This window comes from Schistocerca gregaria, chromosome 4 (assembly GCF_023897955.1).
Source record: "Schistocerca gregaria isolate iqSchGreg1 chromosome 4, iqSchGreg1.2, whole genome shotgun sequence".
Taxonomy (NCBI): Eukaryota; Metazoa; Arthropoda; class Insecta; order Orthoptera; family Acrididae; genus Schistocerca; species Schistocerca gregaria.
This window is the reverse complement of record NC_064923.1, coordinates 464,699,602-464,717,624: the sequence shown is the minus strand read 5'-3', so window position 1 is coordinate 464,717,624 and position 18,023 is coordinate 464,699,602. Positions and strand designations below refer to the sequence as shown.

The window sequence follows — 18,023 nt, the reverse complement described above, 5'->3', positions numbered from 1 at the left end:
ACTATAAATAGTAACAAACCTCAATCAAAGGTTTTTGATAAAGGAGGGCAATGAGAAGCGTAAGTACATGTGTGTGTGAGAAGCTACAGAACAAATTAACGCATATACTTAGGTGACAAGATCACTAAAGATGGATAAAACAAAGAAGAAGTAAGGAGCACAATTATCCAATCAAAAGTACCTTAAATAAAAATAAGTAGGTATTAACCTCAAAAAGTGATAGTGTACAAATCAGGAAAGAGTCTCTGACAGTATGAGGTGATTTCGATAAGCTATGCAACATATTTTTTTTTCTGAAAGCAGGTTGCTCTAACTCAGGATTTGAGTACACCATATTATTCCCGACTCTTTTGGCTACAAAACCCTGTTTCTCAAAACAATCTCCGTTCATTGCGATAGCTTTACGCCACCTTACAGGGAGGGCCTATACGCCAGCGTATTACCACTCTACTGGTCGACATCGGAGCCAACGTCTTACTGCAACAATAACGTCCCCATCATCCACGTACTGCTTCCCGCAGAGCGCATTCTTCATTGGACCAAACAGGTGGAAGCCGAAAGGTGCGAAATCCGGGCTGTAGGGTGGATGAGGAAGAACAGTCCAGTGGCGTTTTGTGAGCTGCTCTCGGGTGCGCAGAATTGTGGGAGGTCTTGCGTTGTCACGGAGAAGGGATTAGTTTGCATTTTTGAGGCGACGAACGCGCTAAAGTCTTTTCTTTAGTTTTCAGAGGGTTAGCGCAGTACACGTCAGAGTTGATCATTGCATCATGAGGAATGGCACCAAACAGAACAGCCCTTTTCAGAAACCCAGAAGACCGTTGCTATGTCTTTACTGCCTGAGGGTGCGGTTTCGAACTTTTACTTAAGAGGCAAGGTGGTATGGTGCCACTCCCTTGTTTCCGGTTTGAAGTGATGAATCCATGTTTTATCACCTGTGGCGATGTTCGACAAAAATTGTCACTGTCAGCCTAGCAGAGTGCAAGTTATTCCACACATATGGTTCTTCGTTGAACTTTATGGACTTCTGTTAGACGGAAAGGAACCCAGCGGACACACACTTACCAGAATCCCAACTAGTGGACAATAGTATTCACTCGTTCCAACCTTGCAGAAATCACAGCCGTGAGGGGCACCTGCCGCTGTCTCAAAAATATACGGATACCAGTCTTTGAACGCTGGCCCCTATTTCGCCTAGAAATGGTTCAAATGGCTCTGAGCACTATGGGACTTAACATCTGTGGTCACCAGTCCCCTAGAACTTAGAACTACTTAAACCTAACTAACCTAAGGACATCACACACATCCGTGCCCGAGGCAGGATTCGAACCTGCGACCGTAGCAGCCGCGCGGTTCCGGACTGAGCGCCTAGCACCGCTAGACCACCGCGGCCGGCATTTCGCCTAGACAGACGGAGGGAATTTACTACATGTGGGTCAGGGCGCCTGAAGATGGCGTGATATACCGCCGAAACTCGTATCCCAATAAAACAATAGTTTGGAAATTTAGGCGGAGAATGTTCGACATTCTCTATTTTTTCAAAAGATCTTTAACTCCCCTTTCAACCCTTTCAATAGTGGCAGCGGCCTAATGGATAACTAGCACCTAGAGCAAACTTCGACTTTCCATCTCCCCCCTGCCAACATAGCCGCGTTTATATTTGATTCTCCTCACCGTTTAGCATGCCTACTTGTTTGCTGAGAGCAACATGACTTAACAATTAAGCAAAAGGTACACGTTTCAGTAATTCGTCTCTGCATAATACAGTTCTAAATATAGAATAACAGACAGTCAAATGTCATATTGCTTACAACAGTAACTCGATCCCTTTCTCATTTTTCATTGCTGATCAATTCGAAATAGTAACATAAAAAAAACAGAAAAAAACGAACAAAAATTATACTGTTTTCACATTCGTTGCTTTGCCTCACTTGGCATCTGTAGAGCGGCACTATGAAGAAGTCTAAAACAAAATGCCGGCCGCGGTGGTCGAGCGGTTCTAGACGCTTCAGTCCGGAACCACGCGGCTGCTGCGGTCGCAGGTTCGAATCCTGCCTCTTGCATGGATGTGTGTGATCTCCTTAGATTAGTTAAGTTTAAGTAGTTCTAAGTCTAGGGCACTCAGATGTTAAGTCCCATAGTGCTTTTAACCATTTGAATTTCGAAAACAAAAAAAACAAGTGTAAGGTATTAGTTGACCACAGTATTATTCCATCTGGGAGTGAGGACACACTGATACTTGATAGTATATGCACAACTATCTTGAAGTCATTCACAATGCGATAATGATGAGGTCCCATACTCCGAGGAGCGTAGGGGACGAAGCGGGAGACCCGCACCGCTGACTAGGCAAGGTCCTGGAGGAGGTGGTTTGCCATTGCCTTCCTCCGACCGTAATAGCTATGAATGATGATGAAGACGACAACACAGCACTCAGTCATCTCGAGGCAGAGGAAATCCCTGACCCCACCGGGAATCGAACCCTTGACCCCGTGCGCGGGAAGCGAGAACGCTACCGCAACACCACGAGCTGCGGACCTCACAATGCGATACGTCCTCCTTATTCACTGTTGCACTTGTTTACTGTAACTTCCGCGCTTGTTTCCAATAACGGGCAGGGTATGACAGGAGTGCAATAATATCGTGATCGCTAGTAGATCTTATGGAACTTCGGCTCAACGGATCCCAGTGTGAATATCATCATGACTCACTTTCATACATATCCGACAGTTTCCATTTTACTGCCCCCCAAGCCATACCCTGCTTCTTCTTCTTCTTCTGCTACTACTACTACTAATACTACTACTGCTACTACAACACCCCACTCTTACTTCGCCCTACCTCTTCCACTTTTCTATTGCCCGTCCTCATTTTATTCGCCAATCAAACAACTCTGCCCTCCCGCCATACACTAGTTGCGCTACTGACGATAGGTAAAATTTAATTCAAAGCAGGAATACGACTAAGTATCAGAGGTAAAACGTATAGTCCGTCGATCACTTCATCCTCTTTCATAGTACAGGAGGTCAAAACACATATTAACAGCTTGGGAGGATATGTCGCCTTCAGGGCAAATTTCTGTAGGGAGATAATGCCAGGATACCGACAGAGCGTGTCAGTGTCCACAATCTGGTAAACTATTAACATCAATTACTATTCTACAGCCTTCTTGGAACTGTGGAACTTCAGGTAGCCTATGGTAGGGGCGTATGACATAAACGCCTTACCATTAATCTTGGAGAGAGCCGTTTCGTATGTAACTAGATACAAGGGTGTGGCTGTGTGATAACACATTCGAATAACAGGAGCAACTTTGCAAGTGGACTTCGGAAACCTGTTATTCTGAGTAGAAGTAATTGTTGAGTACGTGCATTAGCGCTCCATCTGTCTTCTCAGATTAGAAGGGACGACAGAAGCGCCTCGAATTAGGCTAAGGACGACGATGTGGTTGACATCCGTGACTGGCACAGGGCTGGCCTGTTTGGGCTGTTTGCAAAGTGGAGGGCGGGCTTCCTGTATTTAACGTGCTTCCCGCTCTGGAATGGCAATTACCCTCTTAATGAGTGTAGAATTCCCTTCTCATTTTACGTCGCTAAAATTCGGGTACAGGGATGCCGCGTGACCTGCACAACGTCTTTGCTTGCGGTAGACAAATGAAAAAGGAATTCCACCTGTAGGTGAGACCTATTTTGGTGCCTAGTAGAACAGGGCGCTGTGTTCAATAAAATAGGCTCATTCCGTATATGGACGAAAACAAAACAAAAAAAAAGAGATTCTAAAGGTATTTTAAATACATCTATGCAAATGCGAAGAATGTATATTTACTTTAACATATACATTCCGTATTATCGGATTAAAACGACGTCAATGGTTTGTAGTCAAATTTATTTCCGATTATGGTTTGGCAGTAGATTTAAAAACAGTTCGGTTAATAAGATACTAAAGTGTGATTTTTTTACTTAGTTTTCTGCTTACATCCACAAGCGTGGTATGTATGCAAGCTCAAGTGTTTGGCTCTTTTACACTGATCTTTTGGACTTTTTCACTTTCACTTAAAGCAGACATTTCCTGACGCAACACGCGGCGGTATATTGCGTTAACCCCTAGAATTAAATAAATACAAATCAAAATAAATAAATACAACTTAGTATATATCTGACAAGCATAGAGCAAGCGAAAGTTTTTAGATGAAGTGACCACTGAATTTAGTACCTGAGGTGGCAATACTATACTCATAAAATGGTGCAATATTTAGTTTTCTGTTACACTAGGAAAAGTATAACATTGCAAGTGAAAGTGAAAATACGCCATGGAGTTCAGTGCAATAGACAGAAACACCTGACAAAAAGCGTTCACTTCCAGATAAATTTTTTTGTTCATTTATTTTCCTCGCAAGACACAGACATCATAAAAATACTCACATTTGATATAGTAAACAACATTCAGAAGTAGCTATAACAAAAAGTGGAAAGTGGTAGTGGTTTTAGTAGGAAATAGCGGAGTTTATATTAGTTCATGAGGAGTTGAACAACAAAGGCAGATCACGGAAGTTACTTTTAAAATGAGAACACCGACAGCAATGAATCTATGTAATGAATGGGAGATGGAGAGAAAGGAGAACGTGACATAAATACGTGCAATCAAGGGAGAGGGAGAGAAAATGGCGTCACTGACTGGGAAACGAGAGGAGAAAGGAGCATCACTGGGGAGAATATGGAAACATTTGCTTTGTTGTTCGACAGCGTGAAAACTGGCCGTCTTCTTCAATATTTCTAGTAGTGTAAATGGAAAACAGAAACAAACGAAATAAGTAAGAAAATACTGCACTTGTAGGAGGGTGCTTGTCTCTGTGACAGAGACGAGCGTCACGCACCCTGAAGGTCGGGTTCTCTGCGGTCTATCTTGCGGGGGGCCTCCAACGCATGATACCCTTGTACCATTTCCTTCCGGCCTCCCTACATACATCCGCCATGTCGCGTATTCGGACACAAGCTGTCTATATGGTCTGTACTAGCACAGCCTTTTCTTGTTTTGGTGGTTGGGGGTGGGGAGGGTGAACTTTTCAGGTCTTCAAAACACTTTTCTGCGCGTTTCTCAAAGCTAAAACCCTCAGATGCAACTTCCCTGAGGAAATCAAAGCTTAATACAAGGAACTCTGATTTTAGATTGTTTCGTATATATTTCTTCGGGTCATGACCTGATCGAAACACAATTTTCACAGCGAAAACCGTTGATACTAAACAATTCTGTTTCGAATGTTTGTTCTAGAAGGGCCAGTGCCATGTATAAACAATGTAAATTAACACAAAATAATCTAAGGACACACTTCTTAAATCAAATAAATCCACCAATAAACGTCCAGCAGATACCTATTACCTTTCCCATCCGAAACTGTGCCTAATAGAATGCAGCTACATGCAACTCAAAATCCACGAAAAGAATATGACCAATGTCACAGAAATATACCGAAGGTTAGTGGAAGATAGGAACAGGAATGAAGTTCAACTGAAATTCCAACATGTAATACGTCGCATCGACAGTGGAATCGGCATGGTAGATATCAGTCAACAGAAGAATGCCTACAAGTTGTAAGTTTCGAAAGATAAAGTTAGCGGATTAACCAAGATGTCCCACCTCCAATTTAAATGATAATGAGGCACATGAAGTCCTTTCTAAAAGTATGAAAGACATTTGGAACTTTGCCACAGAGGAACTTACCACAATCAACAAAGCTCATCTAAACGCTATAAAATCATCGGATTTCCTAAACACAGGCGAAATACCTTACCCTGAAAACAAATAATTCCGTTAATTGGATAGAAGGACAGACGCCGTTCTATATGTTAAAAGCAAAGAACAAAAGTAAGGAAGATTATCGCATAAATTTTGCTGTAGAACATCACAAATTAGCAAAGAAGTAGAAGTACCAGCAAAATTATGTAAAGTTTTAAAGGAAACCATAATGTAAAAAATTCTGCAGTGTAGCAAAAAGAACAAAAATAACAAATGAAGGCTACAGAAAAAGATAAAAGCCCTTTTTAACCTGTATGTCTATAAACTGCTATTTTATTTGAGTAACGATGGAAATTAATCAAGAAATTTTATTTACGTTTTGCACGTTGAAACTAATTATAAAAATAGAAGCACCTCAGCTCGTTACTGGACAAAGCAGTGTTCTGGACTTTGTGGCACTCTTCACGAACACTGTGTGGTGCGCCAGACACGTCGGAAATGCCCTCCTAGCAACTGACTAGCCCCACAGAATAATCATCTTAACATACTAATGATATGTGCCTAACCAGGACTCCAAGCGACCATTATCTTTACCGGGCAGTGCTATACCTGCTGAGTCACGTAAACATGAGAAGTAGCAGCTTGAGGTACTAAGCACGACCTTGTGCCTTGAGAACGGTTTTCCTAGGCTATACTTTATATTTAAAGTCTGTATCGAATATTTAATTTTAGGAAGATGGACTTTTCGGTGAGCGTTGTCACCAGCAGCTAAGGTTTTGATGCAGAAATGAATATTTTCACTTACGTGTTTTGTATCACTAAACTTTGTTTCCAAACTAGCAAGAAGCTTTCAGGGAAGAGTGATTAGCGAAAGGTTTTGTCGGACTGAGCAGAGTGTCAAGTTCCTACAGGGCTAGTTTTTCTAATACTTTTTCAGTTTTTGTCCTGTAATGTCGCGCGGTCTCCACTTACTTCTGTATTGTGCTTGGTTAGGAAAGAGACCCGCCGGCCGAAGTGGCCGATTGGTTCTAGGCGCTACAGTCTGGAACAGCGCGACCGCTACGGTCGCAGGTTCGAATCCTGCCTCGGGCATGGATGTTTGTGATGTCCTTAGGTTACTTAGGTTTAAGTAGTTCTAAGTTCTAGGGGACTGATAACCTCAGAAGTTGTCCCATAGTGCTCAGAGCCATTTGAAACATTTGAAAGAGCCCCGCTACTTTGAAGTCTATATGAAGGGTATCTAGCTAACGTTGCCTCGCTCTCCCAACAAATCACTTAGCAAAGACTTTCAACGAAAACCAGCGTTTTACTGTTGCTTCTTTATCTGCTTGAAGTCCGCCACCGTAGCCGAGTGGAGCCGGCACGGTGGCTCAGCGTGTTCGGTCAGAGGGTTAGTTGCCCTCTGTAATTAAAAAAAATGAGTTAATGGATCAACAACGAACTTCATCGGATGTCCTGTGACGTCCGCAGCGACCAGATACAAAGATCAGCCACTGGGAAAAAAAAGAAAGAAAGAAAGAAAGTGGATAGAGCGTCTGCCATGTAAGCAAAAGAACCCGCGTTCGAGTTCTGGTCGGGGCACACACAAAAAAAAGTGGACAGCGAGCCGGTTAATCATGGCGGGGTCCCGGGTTCGATTCCCGGCTGGGTTGGAGATTTCTCCACTCAGGGACTGGGATTTTGTGTCGTCTTCATCTTCATTATTTCATCCTCATCGACAGGCAAGTCGCCGAATTGGCGTCACCTCAAAAGACCTGCACCAGGCGATCAGGTCTAACCCGTCGGGAGGCCCTCGCCACAAGACATTTCATTTCATCTGTTCTAAGTACTTGTCGTAGCAACGTAGACCGCCTACCATTTTCTCAGCACTTCATACTGCCTTCGAATTTCATGTCGTGCCACACATCCAGCGAAGCTATTTTGATTCCCATTACAATAAGTTTGTGCTTCCCTCCTTTGATGCGGGCTGTGACTCTGCACCACACTAGGTTACTGGGCGGATTAAAGAGCCGATTCTTTTCGAATTGAGTTGGTCTAGGATCTTCTTATCACAAAGTACAGTTACTGTTGTCCATCATTTAACCAGTGCATTCCTAATGCTTTTTGTAATTGTGGGAACGAGTGAGCAGCTTGCTTTGTTCCCATGTCTGAAATATGGGGATGTTGGGGCTGGACCAAATGTTCGAGTACACGCCCAGATAACCGAGGGAGCTAACGTGTTCGCATACCGGACACGGGGGAAACTCACCGGATCCGGATAGAACCAACCTCGCACATTATCGACGGGGCCGGTGTGTCGGCCACCCCTTGGATGTGGTTTTTAGGCGGTTTTCCATTTGAGGTAAATACGGTACTGGTTCTCACATGCCGCCTCAGCTATACCAAGCGCACACATTCTGGAAAAAAAATGTTTAGGTGCGAGTAGGAGTTGCACACTGAGGGTACCGTACAAACTTCACTATGCGTATAGACAGTTCATCCATTCCCAGAATGGAGAATCTCAACCATTTTTCCCCGTTATCGATAGTGATACCAACAATATATGGGTCCAAGGAATACCAAGATTTTCGACAATGTTTTAATTTCAATAATATAAACATGACATAAAGACACGCAGGAGGCAGGCAAACATTACAATGATGAGTAATTCTCCCTTCAGATTGACTGGTCGCAATGCTAAAAGTCAAACACCAGGTGTGGGATGATTTTATTGCTCATATCACATTTATCAAAATTTATCCATCATCAGATATCCAGAAGCGATTAGTGGCTCTGAGCACTATGGGACTCAACTGCTGTGGTCATCAGTCCCCTAGAACTTAGAACTAATTAAACCTAACTAACCTAAGGACATCACACACATCCATGCCCGAGGCAGGATTCGAACCAGCGACCGTAGCAGCAGCGCGGCTCCGGGCTGGAGCGCCTAGAACTGCACGACCACCGCTGCCGGCAGCGATTAGTGCACCTAGATATGACGTTTCAGATTAGCCTGCGAATGTTTGTTTCACATATAACTTGAAAAGCCCTATCTACGTGCAGTAATCGGTCGGGGATATCTGATGATGGATGATTCGGAAAGGGGTCATGTGGGCGATAAAGTAATTCTTTGCTTGATGTTTGACTTTTACCATTGAGACCCAGTCTATCTGAATGCAGAAATAGTGACTAATTTCCAGATTTGCATCGAATATCAAATGACGAAAGGAATTTTTTTATGTGATACAATTACAAATTAACATTTTTCTGATCCTTTAGTTGTACTGTGAAACCTTCCTTCTTGCCGAATTTCATCATTCTAGGACAGTACGCTATTGATTTTGATGACTGATTTTGCAAGTATCTCTTGATTGCCTTGACTTAGAAGCTTCAGTGTTTTACACCACCAAGAGACCATAGACCTCAGTAGTACGTGACATAACTTTCAAGTTTATACGTCCATCCGTTCCTGAGAAAAACGGCTTTTAACAGTTGGACAAACGGACGGACAATAAAGTGATTGTACTCTCGGTGATGGAATTAACAGTAGCTTCAAATGCCTTTGAGAGTGGCGACCCATTTTTAATTATAGCCAATGTAAGGGTACGAATAGTTCTCCGAGTGTCTCTCCGCGAAACTGGAGAACTGGTAAGACATTGGCTGGATAAAGGGGGCCAGCAAGGAAGGAAAAAAACGTTCGGCTGTTTCACAGGATGTCGCGCTGTCTCACCAAAGAGAATGCTACTGAAACTGTCTAAAGCCGCAGAAGCCTACACACCTATTGTCTGACAAAGTCCTCCCAGCGGGTGCGACTGATATTGCCATGCACTTGAATGCAGTGTAAAAATTGGGTCGAATCCAAAAGAATAATTCAGTGAAGGAGAAAAACCCCAGCAACAGACAGGCGTCGAACGCAGATAGAAAGTTTTTTGAGTATGAACATTTTCTGAGAATGTTTACAGCGCCATGCACGTTCAACGTTCCGGATTTTATAAGATATAATGGCCAGGAGTAACATGTTTCCATATTTTATGTCGGTAAAGCGGTTCGGCAAGCAGACCTGCTGTTATATTAATCGAGAAGTCGTAAAGTCGTAAATTTCCACGATAAAAACAGGTTCTCGTCGCCACTTTGTCGTACAAACAGCAATCGCTTAAGCTCTTATAAGGTGAGCAAGTACGCATACTAAGTATTGAAAAGAGCGCTTATTATTTTCGTCGAATTTATAATGTCTGCTTATCGCATCAACTATTAAGTCATTATCAAGCTATGGTATACACTGTTTTTTCGTATTTCATTACCATGCCGTTTATGCAATGTCGTTTTTGTGACATCTAAGCCACAGATATAACAAATAACTACAGTATGAAGAAATTTGAGGAAACCTAGCTACTAATGGTGATCGATATGCAGCAGCAAAATGATAAATCTCACAGTAGGCGTGGTAATACGAAACAAAATCAAAAAACGGTTAAATTACCGAGAAGCCCTTCTCAGAGCTAAGAGAGTTTGTCAGTTAAGTGTAGAAGCAAGCTCCGTGATTTAAATCCAAGTGATAGAGGATTTGTAAGTGACGATAAAGTTCATGTGTGTTACCTCATTATATCCGATACGCCACACACTGAGACAAACTGTTTTTAGCTTGAAAGAGTTATTGAAGACTGACGTAAAAGCAGTGGAGGACACATGTAACACATCCACCAAGACAAGCGCAAAGATATTTCGTATTCAGGAACCAAGCAAATAATTCTAAGGAAATGCTGGACAAGAACAATTCCACTTGAGTGAATGCCAGTTCCCTAGAAGGTGGATAGATGCAAAATAATTAACGCATACAGGAAGAAGAATGGTCTAGGGCCTTTCACATTGTTCACGACATTGGAGTTGACAATATGAAGGCACGAAGCGGAAAAAAAAATAGAATGACCAAGTTAAATTAATAGTGCAGCAAGTGAAAGTAAGAAACGTCTGACAGTGTTTGAAATGGGCCTCATTTTGGCCGTCCGTTTTGGCAGCCCAAATGGACGGCCAAAATTAGGCCGATTTCAAACACTGTCAGACGTTTCTTACTTTCACTTGCCCAACAGCATTTCGAATGGGCCGCTCAGGATTGGCATTACGTTCTCTTCACCGATGTTTGTCGCATCAACCACACAATCGTCGGAGACGTATTTGGAGGCAACCGGGTCAGGCTGAACACCTTGGACACACTGTCCAGCAAGTGCAGCAAGGTGGAGGTTCCGTGCTGTTTTGGGGTGGCATTATGTGGCGCCGAAATATGCCTCTGGCGGTTATGGAACGCGCCGTAACGGCTGCACGATATGTGAATGCCATCCTCCGACCGATAGTGCAACCATATCGGCAGTATATTGGCGAGGCATTCGTCTTCATGGACGACAGTTTGCGCCCCCACCATTCACATCTTGTGAATGACTTCCTTCAGGATAACGACATCGCTCGACTAGAGTAACCAGCATGTTCTCCAGTCATGAACCCTATCGAACATACCTGGGATAGATTGAAAAGGATTATTTACGGACGGCGTGACCCACCAACCGCTCTAAGGGATCTAAGCCGAATCGTGGTTGAGGAGTGGGACAATCTGGACCAACAGTGCCTTGATGAACTTGTGGATAGTTTGCCACGACGAATATAGGCATGTATCAGTGCAAGAGGACGTGCTACTGGGTATTAGAGGTACCGATGTGTACAGTAATCTGGTCGACCACCTCTGAAGGTCTCGCTGTATGGTGGTACAACATGCAATTTGTTGTTTTCATGAGGAATAAAAGGGGCGGAAATGATGTTTATATTGATCTCTATTCCAGTTTTCTGTACAGGTTCCGATACTCTCGGAACCGAGGTAATGCGAAACTCTTTTTGATGTGTGTACTTAGGACTTTTATTGTATGTTAAGGTGACATTGTTGTGAGGAATTCTAAGTTCTAGACTAGCGAGTTTATTATTTAGGTGAAAGCATGAAACCCCCGTCTTAGTTGAATGGGCTGGAACCTCCATTTACGAAAACAGTTAGCTATTGCAACAAAAACATCTAAATCTATACTCTGCAAGTCACCTTCCCGTATGTGGCAGAGGATACTTTGTGTGCCGCTGTCACTTCCGCCCTTTTCCTTCCCAGTCGCGAATGGTTCGCAGGAAGAACGATAGCTGGTAAGCCTCCGTGTGAGCTCGAACCTCTCTAATTTTATATTCACGGTATTTTCACTTGATACACATAGGAGGAAGTAATATAACTCTTGACTCGTCTAGGAACGTACTCTCTCGGAAATTTAACAGTAGACCTCATCGCGATGCAGAACGCCTCTCTTGCAGCGCCTGCCAAAGCAGTTGCTTCATCCTGTCACGTTTTCGTGCTTACTAAATGAATGTGTTACTAAATGAGTGAAATATATTCGCAGTTGCGAATATAGACAACCATCAGCTGTATAATGAAATGACAACGAAATTTCATTGTTGTGATCCCGTTATACAGCTGATAGTTGTCTGTATTGACAACGGTGAATACGTTTCAAGTATCTCATAACGCCTTTAGTCGCCGCAGTGCCTGTTCCTTTGGACGTCCGTGAACGTACGAAGGGACATTGCATTGTAATTCGGAATGACAAGCACTGCACTATATAACGAAGGGCGTTGCTCTTCTTTGGATCTTCTCTATTTCCTCTTTCAATCGTGTCTGGTGCGGATCTCATACTGACGTGCAATATTGAAGTACTGTTCCAACGACTGTCTTGTAAGCTATTTCCATTGTTGATGGACTACATTTCCTGAGGATTCTTCCAATAGATATCAATTTGGCATCTTCCTTTCGTGATTTTATGTGATCATTCCGTTTCAAATCGCACTGTACGTATACTCCTAGATATTTTGTAGGAGTAACTGCTTCCACTGATTGCTCTATAATTGTGTAATCATACAATAAATGACCTTTCTGCGTATGTATTCGCAGTGTGTTATATTTTTTATCATAATTTTATCTGTTTTCCGTCTTTCCCTTAGTTGCTCTAAATTCGTGGAGGTATGTAGCGTCTATTTAGCTAAATGAAGGCAGTTTGTTTGTTGCCATACGCGCTTCGCTTCATTTATTTGGGAGGCATCATCAGTGGCCTGAAATACATGTTTCTTTTTATACATACAATAAACGTATTATGTGATAGTTATAATATGCTGATATATTACATTTTCTGGTGTTTGTCTCTTCCTTTGTAGGTTAGAAGCAACTTTTGTAGCACAAGTTCCGTATTTGTGCCACAAAAGTTGCTTCTAACCTAAAAAGGAAGAGAAAAACACGACAGACTCTAATAAATCAGCATATTATATCCATCACATAATACGTTTATTGTATGTATAAAAAGAAACATGTATTTCAGGCCACTGATGATGCTTCCCAAATAAATGAAGCGAAACTCGTATGGCAACAAACAAACTGCCTTTATTTAGTTGCATAGACGGTACATATCTCCACGACATTTTTTTATGTTGGGGGTGAACTGACAGTGCCTCCATAAGGCGTCGATCCTCTGCATTTTGCTACAATTTGTGACAGTGCGGAACTCTGTCAAATGACTTTCGAAAGTCAAGAGACATAGCATCTACCTGGTGACCTGTATTTACTCATTTCTGGGTATCGCCGACGAACAGAACGAGCCGGGTATCACCCTATCACTTGTTAGAACATCCGCCGTTTCCTTAATTCCCTTTTGTTGTGTAAGTAGTGCGTCCAATAATCAGAATATCCATATTTTAAAGATGATAATGCAGGCGTATCAGCAACATACAAGCCAAAAAGCAATGGAGCTAAGACGAATCCTTGAGAAAGATCATTATTCAATTTCATTTGGTTGCTCACGTATTCCTAACAATCACTTCGAATATTGTTGTGTTCAGCACGTTTCCTGGAAGTTTTGTTAGGACACGACAGGGAATGAGACTCAGGAACTCACATATCAAACTTTGTCTCCACGCAGTGTGATAGGCTGTTGTTAAATCTAATTTCATTTATCTCTTACATGGTCCACGCGGAAGGAAATCAGCAGAATTAACAGAGGCTATGCGATGTTGCGTGTTGCAGCGGTGCATCCCGCCGTTCGAGAACGCGGCGTTCCAGCTGCAGGTGGAGGCGACTAACACGTGCGGCGAGCTGCAGCCGTCCGAGTTCTGCGTGCAGACGGGCACGGCGGGCAGCCGCAAGTCGTGCGATATCTGCGTCGCGGGCACGCACCCGCCCTCCTTCCTCACAGACTTCAACAACAACGAGAACGTCACCTGGTGGCAGTCCGAGACCATGTACGAGGGCGTCCAGTACCCCAACCAGGTCAACCTCACGCTCCGGCTCGGTGAGTACTCCTGAGTCGCCAGCGCAGTCAACTTATATTGCGCGGTGCACATTTGTTACAATTGACAAACATGTTACGCAATAGGTGAGAAATCGGGTATTGCCTGTTTGGCATGAGACAAGGCATGAGTACCATTCTATATATATGAGATACACAAAGACGTATATCTCATTAAGGATATTATGAATGCGATTATGCTGTTAGTACAGTAGTTTGATCGTGATAATGGGTGAGTATGATAGGGAAAAAATCTGCGAAATATGGAGCAATAAATACTATTAGTTAAAATTAAATAAAATATCACTTCATAACTTTATTGTATATGTGAAAATGTTTCTGTTGTTTCATTCACGATGCAATGTAATGGTGACACAATCATCCATACTGTGGTTGGTGGAAATGAGTGATTGTGGTTGGCAAATATTTCAATATAAAGCGCGATGTGGGACACTTAGCTCTCTTAGAAAAAAACCATACTCTATGAATTTTGAATTTCACCGTATTAAAATATACTTGCGTATACAATTCTCAATCTGTTACATGCTTACTAGCATTAATGTTACGTTACACAGACACATTTAACCGCGGGCAACACCACGGGCCTCCTGCTGGTTTTGTAATATTGTCTTAACATAATAGTATTTAAATGAACCTGGAAAGGAATGGAAGTTACTTTATTCAGTTAAGTAATTAAATTTCACTGAATTTCTAAGTCTAATGTTTGTTTATAAATAACTCATCTGGTACCAGTCACGATTTGCTTTATTTTATTTTTCGCACGACGCGTTTCGGTAAATGATTCCCATTTTCAAGTGCGTTTTTTTGTGATTGTTATGCCATTTCTATGTGATGTTGTCGATGTGTGAGAGTCTGCTTCATTTCGTTGACTTTATATATATGAAAACGCGCGATTTTTATTTGGTTGACGATCTTTTTGTGAGTTAGTGGCGAAATTTAGAAGAATTTGTACTTACCTTTTCCTTATGGTCCATTTGTGCAGAGTCTCACACACACACTAAACAACACACACACCTTGTTGTACACTTTAGTGTACAAGTAGGTGTTGTTAATAAGGCAGCGTGTCAGATAGCCGTCGAGTTCTACTACATAACGCATTTCCGTTTATTCCGTAATAAGTAGCTTGAAGGTTAGTTTTATCGAATGAAGGTTTGAAGCCTGTGTTTGTGGAACATTTAACTGGACCCAGTACCTAGCGTGTGAAGTACAATCCAGAGGAAGTCAATGAACACGACAGTATCAAAGCCCCTTTCAGTACCCAACTACCATTAACACTTACGTCTGAAGAACAAGAGGACTTTACTGATATTTCTTCAAACTCCACATCCAAATCGGAGCTAGTTTTTATCATCACTGTCTAGGTTTTGGAGCTTGCTAAAGCAGGAGTATCCGTGAGTGAGTGAGAAGGCCGTATGATTTATTATAGTTTTTGCATCATCCTACTTATGTGAGGTAGCTTTTTCAGTATGGGCAGTCATCAACAGAAAATATAAATCGCTAGTGAATGTGGAGAAAGCGTTGTGAGACACAGTTTCCAATCTTGTGCAGAAGTTTGAAGAACAGAATATGAAGAAACAGATCACCCTTCCCCCTGATTTCCTTGCAAAAATTAGATGAAATAATTAAAAGTTGATTAAAATTTGTTTCGTCAATAACTGATAAAGAAATAACTACACATTTCCATTTCTTTAAACTTAATTCGAGTCGGATGTTCACATGCGGAAGAGGCTGCGTCTGTTTACATTCATATCTAGGGGGCGGTGCACCCAAAACTTATGAAGACCACTATTGCGTTATATGGAGGATGACCCTCCTGAACCCAACGATTCCATAGCCGCATGATAATCGCGGAATCCCCACCAACAAGAACGGCAGTATCACATGATAAACTGGAGTCACCGTCAGTCACAAGTCTGCCACTGTTGAGTTCCGACACCAGCTGGTAGATGTTTCCCTCACACAAGGCATAACACGATATTCTCACAAACAGCCAACACCCCAACTCTATGTCTTAATGAGAAATCCCCTGTGTAATCTTTACTTAACTATAGAGAATGTAGATGAAGTTAATCCTATCTGCTTTGTATGAGTGCACAGAAATGCTAATCATTTGTATATCATACCTTGTGGCACTCGTCATGCCAGTTTGGATGTTTGTTGCATGCCGCCTTCATAGCATTGCAATTTTAATCGTCAGCAGTGTATAAGGAGCGCCTAGTACAACCAGACTGTTGGCTGGAGGGTGGTCACACACAACTTCAGCTCATTAGTACCTGCAGGAACGCATTACGAAATTCCTGTGGCTTGTGAGTACTGAAGGACGGCGCCTCTTGGGCTAAGCTCGCCATGACGTTGTCGTGTCAGCGCTGCGGCACGCCCCTGCACACACGACCCCTAAGGTCGGCGCTTTCCAATTACGCCATGCAAATTTACTCTCTCTCACACGCATGGCCGACTTTTGTTAATTCCACCGACCATCATGAATCATTTATACCTTCTCCTTTACCAAGGAAAAAAAAGTTACTTCTTCAAAGCCTGGCGGCCTGTCACACACATCATATCACAGATTACACTTTGCGCAGATCAAGTGTAGAAAATGGAGACAATGAGTTGGCAAGCACCACGAGAAGCTCCAGTCTCCATTCCAGGGCAAGGGGAGGCAACAACGTTTGGAACGCGGATTTACTGTAAACTTCGTACACTCGTAGTACTCCATGCTATGCATAGTCATTTTTAACATGAATCGGCTACAGCCGAGTGTTGTCGGCACGGTAGCTTAGCGTGTTCGTTCAGAGCGTTAGCTACCCTTTCGAATAAAAAAAAAAAAAAAAACTGAGCGAACGGATCAACGAACAAACTGAACGGCTGTCATCGGGCGTCCGCTCTGAACAAATTCAACGAGCAATAGAGAACAAAATCGTTTTTGTTTGTTTGTCATTTTTAAGCGATTAGCGTTCAAGCCGTGGAATCGCTGGATCGAGTTCCGTTCCTCAGTTCTTTTTTATTTTCAACACAGTCGTTTTCTTTACTATTTATATTACAATTGATATAATGGGAAAATACGTGTAATCGGATGAACTTTTATGAAATTTACAATGTTATTTAACAGTCTACTAATTTTTACTATCACAAATAATATAATATAATATTCATAACTATTGACTCGTAAACGACCAAACGCATAAAGTGATACTGAAAATTATGCTTGTCCGTGTCTTCAAAACTGTTCGTATTTAATCGAAAGAGAACGAGAAATTGCTTCTCGGAAAAGACGCTATTAAAATACACTTGATACTGCATAACCAATTATCAGAGCCGATTTTTAAGGAAATACTGCATTTTGCATAGTTTGCTTCCAAATTCTCGTCTGAAAGAGAGGGTTTTGAAAATGCAAACGAGGTTTGTTTTTCCACCTAAAACGTCAAAAGATCTTGCGTATGCGGAAATATAGCATTTATTCAGTGCATCTGGTGCCGTTTAACTTTATGTTTTCCATGTTTTTACGAAAAATACCATCCCGAAACTTGTACTCTAATGTCGAAAGCAACGATTAATTGTACATCTTTCGAAAGCCGCCTGTGTCGGTCAAAACTTGGAGGTAACAAGTCGTTTCGGGCCCCTTCTCAAATCACAGACCAGCATACATTTTTAGTATCACTTTATGCGTTTGGTCGTTTACTAGTCGATAGTTCTGAATATTACATTATTTTTGGTAGTAAAAATTAGTAGACTGCCAAATAACATTGAAAATTTAATAAAAGTTCATCCGATTACACGTATTTGTCCCATTATATCAATTGTAATATAAATACTAAAGAAAATAACTGTGTTGAAAAAAAACTAAAAACTGACGAACGGAACTCGATCCAGCGATCCAGCGGCTTGAACGCCAACCACTTTAAAAAAAACTCATTTTGTTCTATATTTTTCGTTGAATTTGTG

General features: G+C 42.1%; 1 protein-coding gene across 1 annotated transcript in view; it reads left to right on the top strand.

Annotated features, from left to right (window-relative positions):
- The window catches only part of LOC126266752 (laminin subunit gamma-1), a 1,057,862-nt gene that overhangs the window by 296,827 nt on the left and 743,012 nt on the right, over positions 1–18,023 (top strand). Inside the window, exon 2 of the mRNA XM_049971254.1 lies at positions 13,799–14,063. Coding sequence (XP_049827211.1) covers positions 13,799–14,063 — 265 coding nt within the window. The remainder of the gene's footprint in view (positions 1–13,798; positions 14,064–18,023) is intronic.